Consider the following 13,067-nt stretch of genomic DNA (forward strand, 5'->3'; position numbering starts at 1 on the left):
CATCGATAAAAATATGTTAATTATTTATTGAGAAGAATAAATTTTTGTTATTGAAAGCACCTAAATTTCCTTTTCTTTATGATGAGAAAAGAGGCAAACCATACTTAAAAAATCAAGGTATGTGAGAATAAGAATTTGTTAAACGTTATTTGAAAAATAAAATTGTTAAACGTTCTTTCTAATTCTAATTAGTAATTATTCTTGTTTTTTCTATCATTAAAAGACAAAATGCATTATATTATTATTATTATTATAGCAAAAAAAACTATGATATTTTTTTTTGCGGTTAATAGTGTGTTATGTCTCGAACTTTCAACGTTTTTCATAAAATGTCCCGAACTTTTGTTTTCTCTAAAAAACCTCAAACTTTTAGCTTTTTTCATAAAATGTCCTGCTATTACAACAATCGTTGACGAAAAGATGATTTTATTTCACCGGATGAAATATTTTGAGGCTCACCATTGTTGGAAAATACTGAAAGTTTGGAAATTTTTTATCATATTTCCATCACCAAATTTTGCTTAACGGGACATTATATAAAAAAAAACTGAAAGTTCGGGATTTTCAGGAGAAACGAAAATTCAAGATTTTTTATGAAAAATGCTGAAAGTTTGAGACATAAAACATTAACTTTTTTTCTTTTGGAAACTTTTCATTTGTATGCCCATTTTTAGACATTTCCCCTCCTAAAATGCGATGAAGTTTCATATTCGGTTTGATTGTTTTCAGTAGTCTTTTAAGAGGTGAAATAGCAATTTCTTGAAGTTGGCCAACCAATTCATGGGAACTACCTTCAAAATTAAATTAAACTAAAGAATAACCCAAAGTGTCTGATAATTAAGGCAAGTTTTAAGGAAGTACATGATCAAAGGACCATGAAATTTATTACCAATTAATTGATTGATTCACTTAATTGTCCCAAGATCATAGCCTAGCATTCAACCATGTGATGATACTCTCTATAATTTGTTCCTTCTCAGGTTCGAAGAGCAGATCATGCAAGCATCCTTGGTAAAGCTCAATTGTTCGATCGCTCGAGGATGCCTCTCGGTGGAGCTTTCGGGAGCCCTCAGGGTCCGTCACCGAGTCATCCGTGCCGTGGAGGACGAGAAACGGCACCATCAGACGACTCAAATTATGCTGCAAGTAGGCAGTGACGCGGAGGATTTCGTAGCCTGTTCTCACCCGTATTGATCCAGTAAACACCAGCGGATCAGAATACTTGGCTCGCAACGCCTCCAGATCTCTACTGACCGAGATGCCCCTCTTATTTGCTGCGCTGAACTGAAATCTTGGCAACAAGAAGGCAAAAACGGGAGCGAGCACCTGTGACCAAAGACACAAAGGTCATGATGTTGTTGGTGTGGAATTCATTGTAGTTGATGAAGTCTAGGAAGAAGGGTTCTTACAGCGAAGATAGGATGGGATGGCTAAACTCCAACGGCCGGTGAGGTTAACACGACACCAGCTACACGTTGCTCGACCTTTGGATCGAGAACTGCCTGCTCTTGCACAAGATAACATCATAAGACATAAACATATGAGTTTTGGTAAGTTAATAAGTGATCTTATCAGATATCATTATCACCTTCAAAACTATTGCTCCACCGGTAGAATGTCCAAAGCAGAAGCAGGGTAATTTCGGGTTCTCAGCTAAAACCTTGTTGAGAAACATTTTCTGCATACAATATGAAGTATAAAACATCAAACACAATTAAATAGCTCTATGAAACAGCTAGTTTGCACCAACTGCTTGCTCAACATCAAGAGCTTACCATATCGTTAACTGCATAATCGAGAGAAGGCACGTAAGCATGAAGTCCGTCACTTCCGCCATGTCCTGTGTGAGGTACAACACTGCATTTAAATTCAATAATAGAAAATCTAGCACTTGGAGGCCAACTTATGTGTCAGACTATTACTTGTTCATAATACATTTTGATGCAGGTTAGCAACTGGATCTGTTCCATTTTGAATTCAACGTATTAAACCACATTTAACGTGAAAGAATAGTTCTCATTCACGAATACCTAAGAAGTTGGCCTATCAATGTAGGGACAGAAAGCTGTAAGCAATTAAGTTTAGGTAACTGCAAGAAGTTGAAGTCTCTTTGAAGCAATTCATCTCTCTCTCTCCCAGATAATGGTTAAATACAGAACCATGAAGCAGCTAAATGACAATCTCTGAGCAAGAATAAACAATAATTTGAACAATCTGCGCATCTTATTTACGAATCCTTCAAAATAAAAGGTGTAAATGCATCAATTATTTGGAACTTTTTTTTCTTGTTGGACAATTATTTCTTTAAAAATCAAACAAACTTCTATCACATATTCTCCACTTACCGATCCAATCCATTCCATAAACCTTCAAGCCATTTGCATTGAGTTTCTTTGCAAAATCATCATACCTCCCACTGTCAAAGAAGTGCACAGAGGTCACGAACAATTAGAAGAATATAAACAGTAAACTGCATCTAGATAATCTACATTTGTAGCATACAAACCTGTGCTCGTTCAGGCCGTGCAAGATAACAACCACTCCCCTACACATCAAAATCACGTTTAAAATCAACTTTTCATCCTGAAATTTGCATACATATTGGAAGGAAAAATAAATGATCAACTAGGAAGAAATGAAGTAATATAATCATGGATGCATCCTCTAGACAAGCTCTAGATTCTCCACAATTAATGTTGAAAATAATTAATGAAATTATTCGCACAAGGCAATAAAAAAGAAACGTGCATGTAATATTCCCATGTTATAATCAATTATTAATAAGAAAATCAGTATAAACAAAATCAGATAGGTCATCGTTGCACCAACAGTTGCCCTCTTTCATTTTCATTTAAGAAAATATTGTATGTAAATTTTGCAAGAGCCACAAGACAATTAATAGATTGGACCATATTGCGGAGTATGAGATTTTTATACTCAACTTTCACCCAATGAGTTAGCTTTTATATTCAATGCACTTGCACACAAGTTGTTACAAAATATACTCCCTATGCCCCGCTTCAAATGACCCAAAAAAATTGTACACATAGATTAAGAAATGTGTGATAAATGTATAAAGTGATGGTGGGACAATCCAAAAAGTAATGTTAAATGTCTAATTTTATTTCTAAATTTGGGTTGGGTCATTTGAAATGGGACAACCCAATGTAGAAATTGAGTCATTTGAAATGGGACGGGGGGAGTACAATAAACTACCCTAGAATCTTCAATCATTGATCCATTAGCTTCACTTTGTAACTTTGAGAATGAAGTCCGGAAAAACAAAGATACTAATGATCACTGACATCCAAAGAGATGTTTCAATGGACAACCTAACAAATGTTGAGCCAACATAACATAATTAACACCAGTCAATTCAATTAAGAAAAAAAAAATAAGGTTATAGCCTTTTATCCTTTTCTATCACATTATCACATCGGGATATACGTAGTCCTCACATAACTAAGCCTTTCTATCGAGACTTTGAAGATGAAGAATGATTCATAACATGCAGAGAATGAATTTTTGGATGCAATTGGCAATTGGAACAACAACATTTGCTCAAGTTGCAGTGCTAATATATTCCTATACCTTATCTTCCATCAACCCATGTCCTATCTTGTTGCAGATAAAAGGTCACTTTCACAATAGCAACTTGGTTTATTGCGACTCTTGGGGCGTGATCCAATCAAAACGTAACCAAAATAATTATTTCGCCTGTTTATTCTGCTGTTAAATCTCATCTCATTTGAAATTACTATGATATCTAGATAAACCAACAATGATGTCAATGTATAACACGTCAATATAGCAACATTGCGAGTTGTTGCATTGCATCTAAAACTCTTGAACTACCAAATGAAACTAGAGAAACAAGCTCATGTGGAAATTATTTGTTATCTCTGTCTATTCAATTAAGCATTAGGAATCAAGATTAAGCTCTCTTCATAGAAAAACTAACATTTTTCAGACAAAATGTAAATTGGAAGCTATTTAAAGTGGAAGCTAGGATAATAGTAAATGAAAAAGAACTTAAATATAACCAATAATCCAACTTTGAAAAAATTCAAGAAAGAATAAAATTAAACAAAGCCCACTTCACAGAAAAGTAAAAACAAAAACAAAAAACAATTTTACCAATAAACAAAGGAAAATCACAGTAAAAAATATGAGAATTTTACCTGAATTGAACTTTAATAGGGGTCCAAGATTGAGTAAAAATTGTGTCACCTCTGCAAGAAACAAACACGGAAAACTCCCTCAAGCTCTTTTCACCACCATCATCCTCCATCACCCTCTTAATCGCTATCACCCGCCGCGCCGCTACCTCCTTGTCCACAACGCTCTTCCTCGGCAACATTTCCATCGGCATCCTCACCACCTTTCCTGGCGGCGCCGACAGCTTCTCCTCTTTCGCACCGCCACCCTTGTCCGCCGACTCCGACGCCATGCACTTCCGCCACCCCCGAAATGGCAGCACGAAGATCAAGAATAATGCATAGATCAGGAGCCACAAACTTTGCCATACGCTCAGAGAAAACAACGTGTTGATTCTCCCGCTCGCCCCCGACGTCAACATTACGGCGGCTCTGCCGCTGTCTACTTCCGCCATTTTTTTGTTGGAGAAGGCCTTCTTTTGGTTTTGATCACTTAAAATGTAGCTAAAAATTCAACTTTGATGCGGAAAAAATATGCAAGATTTGAATTCTACAGTTTAGAAAATTTTGAGGAGTTACAATCAATTTTTGAATGATTTAATCAAAAAGGGGTTTTCAAATTCTTTATCCCTTTTCAAATTCTTTGTTTTCACACACTGTTGCAGAATCCGAAATGGTTGGAGAAAAAATTCGGTAGTTCTTGAATAACCTAAAAATACACCTCCTTTTCCTCCAAAAAGGGTGATATGCATCGAGAATGTTGATGATATTGAGAATTTGGATAACCTGAAATGGAAGAGTAAAAGTCGTCGTTTAATTTACTTTTTCTATCTCTAAAATTGCGGAGCAGAGAGATAAAGGTGACGCGAGAAAAACACGCACATCTCGTTAATGGCGGTTGATATACTGACATGTGTCGGGTGGAAGTCCCGCCGTCCCAGTTGTTCATATATATGCGACTGAGGCGATTGGTTTAAGCTTTTTTTACCTTAATTTTATAATTTTCTATTTTTATAAAAATAATAATCATAATAATAATTATCGGAGCAGAAAGTATTTTTTTTAAATAATTAATACTACTACTTAATTCATTTCATTTTTTTACTTAAATAAATAAGGACATAATTAATAAGTTCGAAAAATAATACCCTCTCCGTACCACTTATAATGACATAATTTCCTTTTTAATTATTATCTTACTTATAATGACACTTTCTAAAAATAGAAATAATTAAAGTCACTAACTCTTCTTAATTCTCGTGCTCAAGTTACTTTACACCATAAACAAGTAATCTTTATTTATTTACACCATAACTTAGGGTTTCTCCAACAAATAACTGCAATTTCAGCTTCCAAAATGTCACGATAGTGTCACGTCGGCTTTGAGAGCTCACCTGATTTTTTCTCTATAGTAAACCAAATTCGAACCTTTTGATATTCCCACTATAATATACACTATCTTTATATATCTATATATTTTTTTGCCAATTAATTTTATTTGTATTATTATTTAAATACTATTCACATGTTTTGGTTATATATTTAATTTAAAATTCTATATTTAACTATCTAATATAATAAAATAAACAAGCTTTATAATTATATAATAATTCAAATTACATAAATATAATAATCAAACTAATAGTATTACTTAATTGTAAGCATTAGTTGCATTGAATTGTACCAAAATATGTTGTGTCGAATCACGTTGAAATTGAAGATGAGTTTCTTTATTTGTTAAATTGTTGTGATTTTGAGATAATTTTCATACGCTCTCGATTATTAGTACTCATTCATATTTGTTGTTGAAAAGTTGCATCTTCTTTAGACCAATTGCTCGATTTTTCACCCTCGTCCTAAAATGATCATGTTGTGTAAAGTAATCCATGTGAGCATTTATAGCGGATATCTTCCTTGAAATAAGCTAGTGCGGGACTTCGAACTATTGTCCAATGAGCTTGTAGCACTTCAACCGCTCATTTGGTGTCTTTTCTTGCATACTCTTGTCTCTACTCAAAAAAATTGTTTATATGGATATCCTAGTGTTGGATAACTCTTAACGAATGAAGCCCATGTTGGATAGATTTCATCTGATAGATAGTATCTTTTGTTATATGTCCGACCATTCACCATCAATTGAACAAACAACACATTTTCTTAAAGGAATTGATTAAATAATGGAGACCCATGAAGAACATTGATATCATTGCTTGCTCCGGCAACACCAAAGAAAGCATGTCATATCCACAAATTTGTCGATGCCACCCCTTCATGAAGAACTATTGTAGGAACTCCGTGATCGCCTCGTGTATATAGTACCCTTTGTAAGCGACAAGACAGTTCATCCACTTCCAATGCATATAATCGAGGCTCCCCAACATTCCTAGAAAGACATATCTTTCTTCATGAATTTGTACCAAAACGTTGATTATATGTTGCATTTGGAGTCCTTAAATATTAATCACCATAAACAACAATTATACTCCTGCAAAATTCATGCATACATTCCAACATAGTAATCTCACCCATCCGCATGTACTCATCAAGTGAGTCATAGAGAGCCTCATATTCCAATTATCGGGTAGCTGCAGTGCACTTTTGAAGGGATGATAGACCATTCCTTCCAATTGCATCTTGCCTCAATATGAAATATGGTGAGTAGTTTCTCGTCACGTCAACGACCTTGGCAATAAATCTCTCTGCATTTGAAATCGACGATAAAAAATATGTTCATTGCAGATGGGTTCATCACATAAATAATCACTAACGAGGTGATCATGGCCGCTTTCACTCTATCGATCCCTATATTTTCTATGACCGTTTCTCCTTGTGAAGTTTGAGCCATTGTTGTGTTTGCATCAATCATAACAATCATCTCTCGCATAAATCGGATCTGTTGTCGAATTTCAAATGAATTGCTTCTACTTTTCGCCAATTTTATGTGAACTATGAACATCAGGCATTTTTTGTGTGTGTTGTGCTTAAATGAAAAGGTGAGTAGTTTTGAATGAGATCAAAATAAGTATGAAATTTTTGTGCTTCAATGAAAAATGAAACACTTGTATATATAACCAAAATATTTATGATCACCTTTGAATGTAATTATTGTGGTTGTTGAACTATAAATGTATATATCGTTGAATGTAGTTGTTGTGGTTGTTGAATTATAAATATCTATGTGTCACATGTATGATCGTTGAATGTACAAGTTCGACGGCTGTCGTTCAGATGAGAGAGCGGAGGATATGGAGTCAGTGTCAGTGAACCTCGGCGGCGATCGAAGGCGGCGGTGGTGGTGGGGACGAATCGGGGCTGGAGAACAAAGAGAGCATGGAGGGAGGCGGAGGCGGTCACCGTCGTCGAGGAAGGAGACAGCGCCACGTAGGGCAGCGCCAATGCCTAGATTTGAGAGAAGTCAGGATGTAGGGCTAGGGCTCCAGTTAATGGCAGCAAGGGCGACGGTTGAGCGTGACTAACGGCGCGAGAAATATGGGAGATCCAGTTGGAGCAAGAGGGAGGGCGTCGAGTGTGCGGCGGTGGGCTCGCCTGCCGCTGCTTTGCCGGAAATTTGAATGGGAGAAGGGGCGGCGGGTTCAGTGTGTGTGTGTTCTATGTGTGAGAGACGAGAGAGAGAGAGAAAGAGAGAGAGAGAGGAAAAAAGGGACGGGAGGAAGGGAGAGAGAGAGAGAGAGAGAGAGATGAGAGAGGAAAAAGGGAAGTGAGTAATTTTAGGGATACTATAATCTTACCAATTTTATTGTAATAAATTATTATATTAATTATATTAACTTCTAATTTCAGCCCTTGATCAAGATTGATCTAACGAATCAAAGTGCGTCTTTTTTCTCTATCTAACTTTGTGTTTCCATTGAACTTTTTCCCTATATAGTTAGGTTCTAGTGAGATTGTTATTTTTCGTGAGATGTGAGACTAATGAATAAGCCAGTGTATAGTGTTGAGTAACGATATTCAAAATATTAGTAAAATTTTCGCTTCTTCCAGGATTCAAATCCAGGTGAAAAATTTCTCTCTCCAAATAAATATCAGTCATATGATATATTAAATCAACACCTATAAATCAATCTAAAATCTCATTATATATGAGGGATCTCATTAAATCATTATATATATACACACACATACATGCACGAACATATTACATAATTTCTTTTTGTATGAAATATGTAATAACATATTTTTGGTCATTAAATTATGTTGTTGATAGTATTGTAAGTATTGGCTCATGTTTTATATACTTTTTGTCCAAATATACTTTTTGCATGTATGGTAAAATGTGATTATTATAAAGTTTAAAATATCTATTTCCCTCGTCCCCAAATTAATAACTTTCTATATTTCATTTTTGAGAATCTGGGACGTCCTCGAATAACTTCCTAGTCATTTTATGACATTACCCCACCACTTAACAATACCTTTTTAACATTTCACCATTCTCAATATTAATTATATAACACTTTTTACCACTTTCAATACTAGTATAAAACTTTTTCTCCACACTATCAATACACTTAACAACTTTTCCTTAAAACTCGTGTCGTCCCTACTAGAAAGTTATTTGGGGGACGGAGGGAGTATAATTTATTAAAAAATAAACTTTAATTTGAATTGAAACAATAATTAAATAAAATTAGTACTAACTAATAGGCTATTAATATCACAATATACAATTATTAATATAATTTCTTAAAAAGAATTATATCTACTACAGACATGCAGTATTACGAAGATATACGAGAGATTCAGTCTCCAATTCTTTCTTTTAATCTCCAATAATAATAATAATAATAATAATAATAATAATACATCTGCTTCTTATAATTTTTATCAACATAATATACAAAACACATTCTGATGCTTTACGCATTTTACAACCTACTATATATTTCTTCTTCTTTTTCAGAATGACAATCATAATTAAATTAAAAATCTATACATATAAATATGACTCCGATTTATATCTTTTTCTTTTTTTCACATAATAATCTACCTCATAAAAATTTACATATCTGAAAGAAGCTGCTTGGACCTACTCCACCTGTGTAAAACCTTACCATATACATCATAAAATGTAATTTCCACATCACTATTTGTGAGTTGAACTGACATGAACCCTTGCCCATCGTAGAAGAATTTTAGGTTTTCATGACTCAGATTTTTAACATCACCCCTCCAAGCCTTTGACCCGGCCCCGCTCGTCAAAAATTCAATAGGACTGTAAATGAACCGAGGTACGTATCAATTTATTTAAAAAATAAAAATAAAAATATAGTAATATAGAAAAAATCTCATCTCATGTCTCCTTTAATTTTCTCATACCTTTTGTCGTCACTGATTTGTTCGAGACAATGGTCGTGGCCGTTCATGTAGAAGTCGACGCCATTGGCCTGAAGTTTCAATTATATTTTATTAGAAAAATAATGATTAGTATTTGTACCCTATGTAATGCACGGAAAATATTTTTACATATTTATATAAATTTGATACCAACTCAATGATCATATTTATAAATATAATAACAAAAAATAATTTTAACTGAATATATTTGAGCTTAATATTGAAAAAAAAATAAAGAAGAATTTACAATAATAAAATATTTATACTATGAAAAGGAAAAAAGAATAATTAAGTTAAAAATGAAAATAAAATAGAATTGAAAAATATACTTATTCAAAAATAGATAAGAGAGATTTAAAAAAATATATCTTTAAATAAATATAATTTTTACATTTTACATCAAATACTTATATAAAATATTATCAAATTAAAGCTCTTATCATGATCTTTAATTTTATGTACATATCGAATATTTATAATTAGTCGAATTTCAAAATTTTAGAAAAAATATAATAAAAAATTAAGAAGATAAAAAAAGGAAATAAAAAGAAAAATATAATTTACAAATAAACATTTAATTGTATTACAACTATAAAATTTTCCAGTCAATTTTAAATTAAAATCTTAATTTTATAATATAAGTAAGATTTTCCAATTCAATAAATAAATTAAATATTGAATGGAGTGGATACCTGAAGCACCGGAAGAAGGAGATTTACAAGCTCTGTAGTGTCACCGTGATGGCCCACACTTCTAATAGCATGATGGCCCACCACTATTTTCCATTTTGCCCTTGATTCCTTCAAAGCTATCTCAAGATCCTACACCATTTTTTCTTCAAATTTTAATTTTACATACAAATTTTTAAAAATAGCATGCTAATTGGATCTTTCATCAATATTTAATTTTTTGCATACAAACTTTAAAATACAGCGTAATAATTACCGAACTATTGCTTTAATATGATTTTGCTACCCATCGAAATTTTAATTAAATTTAATGTTAACATGGCTAGCTAAATAATTGATGTGGCATAATCGACAGGTGAATAAAACGACGTATGTAATAGCACATCGCAGTCACTATTCAAAATTATGCAAAATCAGGTAAATTTGATGAAAGTTCAATAATGACCTTATCTTTTAAAGTTTATATGCAAGATCAGAACCCGATAAAAATTCATTTTTTTACGGACAATTATAACCATATGAGATATCAACCTTTAACGCATAGCTAGTGTAGCTTTTTGAAGGGACGACACCACGCCAATCATATACATGTTCTGGGTTTATGAAATAATCAGTCACAAAAGGAGTGGTATCCACCAAAAATATCTCTGCAACTTCTGTTAAAATAACACAACATTTAAATATCAACAAAAATTGAAATCCAAAAATAAATAAAACAATTATTTTGAAAAATAAAATAAAATAAAATAAACAAGTGACCTGCATTAACCACAAAAGACCTCAAACAAAGCCATCTACTATCAATTTTCTGAAGAATGGGGCTCATTTGTGCAACTGCATCACCTCTGTAATCATGGTTGCCTAAAACTGTATCATTCACAAATTAAATACATTAAATTATTTATTGATATTTATTAAAATAGTATTTATTTGGGTGAAGGAAAATTTACCAGTATACCACGGTTTTTGGAGGCTTTTGGCTGTGTAAATGTTGGTAAAAGATTCAACAAAGTTGGGGTCAGTCTCCCCTTGCAATCCATTATCATAGAAATTATCACCTGTTGAAATTACAAAATCTATATCTAATTCTTCTCCAATTCTTCCCATCTGCATCCACATCAAAATCAATCAAATTTTATTGTATGTATACATGTATATTTATATTCATCTAATAAAAAATTCGTTCAGAATGTTAAATGCTATGAGAATTGAGAAAGCGTATGAACACGTGCGAATAAGTGAATAATTTATACGAAAAAAAATAATGTAACGCATGAATAGGCATTCTCTTCCGAGTTCGATAATTGTGGAGGGGACAAAATTGTCATCATATTAATTTGACACAATTTGTGAGTTATATTGATTTTATTCGTTATTTTTATTTCTTACGAAAAGATAGAAATCTCACTGTAAGCAACCACACCGTATATTTATATATGTATGTTGTCACATGTCATGTCCATATATAGGAATAGAGTAAAATTTGAATTGTATGTTAGATTATATTGGTGTCAATGTATAAGTTACATTATATAATTTATATTTAGTGAGATGGCAAAACACAAAATGGAAGGTATAACATACACAAAATTTGATAAGTCATTTTTCCCGTCACTGAATTTTATACAACGGAACATTTTATGAAAAATATCAAAATTTCAAGAATTTTTAGGAGAAAACGAAAGTTTCAGACACTTTATGAAAAACGTTGAAAGTTTCGGACATAAAACATTATCAAGTTGAATATCATCATAGCACCTAATAATCGAAAAGAAACAAAGCAAAATTCAATCTAATAAAAAATGAAAATATTTTGAAAACCTGAGCTGCAACATGAGATTGGTTATACTCTCCTTTTCTTCCCCAATCTCCAATAACCAAAAATCTGAGAGTTCCATCACCTTTTGTGGGATGCTCAAATTTTGGCAAGTTAGCAGAAATTTGGCCACAAATTAAGGAGATCGTCGCCAGCCAGAGGCACAACATAATAATTTTCATGGTTTTCTTCTCAGAAATACCCATTTCAATAATTTCTCTGACTGACAAGAAAAAGAGATGTTTATTTTTTTTTTCTTTGAAAAAAGAAATTTACAAGGAAGAACGATAAAGAGAAGTTTTTATTTATTTTTTTTAATTTTTTTTGGAGAAGAGGTGATGAAATTATGCATATATATATGGATGTGTAAATAGATAGTTGAGCGAGGTATATGCGAAGACGTGAAAATACTTTTAGTAGAAACAATAGGCAACGTACAATTGCTTTTATTTATTATCACAAATTTTTGGCTTTGGAAGAGATTCTTGCTAGTCGCCTACCACTAATTATCATGTTTAATTAAAGAATGAGGCAATTAAGTCTTGTTGTGGCTTACGTGGCAGATGACGTGTTTTTCTTTTTCTTTCTTCGAAAACAAATTCCACGTTTGAATTTGGTGACTTTTGGTGGAAATTTCGTGTTTGAATTTAGCTCCTATAGTCAACATGTGTTAAACCTAATTACAATCGGAGGTTTGTTGTAAATATATCTTCTAGATATATCTTATGTGTGTTGACCAAGAAACCTAGAGGGAGAATAACACTTGACATCTTCAAGCCGCCAGAGTTGACTATCCTCCGTTCACACCGGACGTGTGTGAACGTTCACACCGGACGTGTGTGAACGTTCACACCGGACGTTCACACTTGGTTTAACACCTATAAATATGGGTGTATTGTGAACTTCATTTCATTCACTAATCTATTCTCTCGCTTCTCTCAAGTTTATAACATCTCGCTTCTCTCTAGTTTATAACACGTTATCAGCACGATAGTTCTAGTTCTCTCATCTCTCTCTCTCTGTACACGCACAATTCACCACTGCGGTGCT

The 13,067-nt window shown here is 33.1% G+C and overlaps 2 protein-coding genes across 2 annotated transcripts; both read right to left on the reverse strand.

The window, feature by feature from the left end:
• Positions 1-924: 924 nt before the first annotated feature.
• Positions 925-4,915, reverse strand: LOC130987921 (uncharacterized). The gene is given in 7 exon segments (XM_057911628.1): positions 925-1,326; positions 1,410-1,502; positions 1,589-1,678; positions 1,776-1,840; positions 2,346-2,416; positions 2,507-2,545; positions 4,182-4,915. Coding segments are annotated over 7 exon segments (1,191 nt in total). The 5' UTR covers positions 4,613-4,915.
• Positions 4,916-8,963: 4,048 nt separating this feature from the next.
• Positions 8,964-12,352, reverse strand: LOC130987922 (purple acid phosphatase 17-like). The gene is made up of 7 exons (XM_057911629.1): positions 12,023-12,352; positions 11,152-11,308; positions 10,961-11,068; positions 10,733-10,857; positions 10,205-10,333; positions 9,495-9,562; positions 8,964-9,390 (listed from the first exon to the last, which is right to left on the reverse strand). The coding sequence occupies exons 1-7, from the start codon at positions 12,221-12,223 to the stop codon at positions 9,177-9,179; spliced, it is 1,002 nt and encodes a 333-aa protein (XP_057767612.1). The 5' UTR covers positions 12,224-12,352; the 3' UTR covers positions 8,964-9,176.
• Positions 12,353-13,067: the final 715 nt, after the last annotated feature.

The sequence above is a fragment of the Salvia miltiorrhiza genome, chromosome 6, assembly GCF_028751815.1.
Source record: "Salvia miltiorrhiza cultivar Shanhuang (shh) chromosome 6, IMPLAD_Smil_shh, whole genome shotgun sequence".
Lineage (NCBI taxonomy): Eukaryota > Viridiplantae > Streptophyta > Magnoliopsida > Lamiales > Lamiaceae > Salvia > Salvia miltiorrhiza.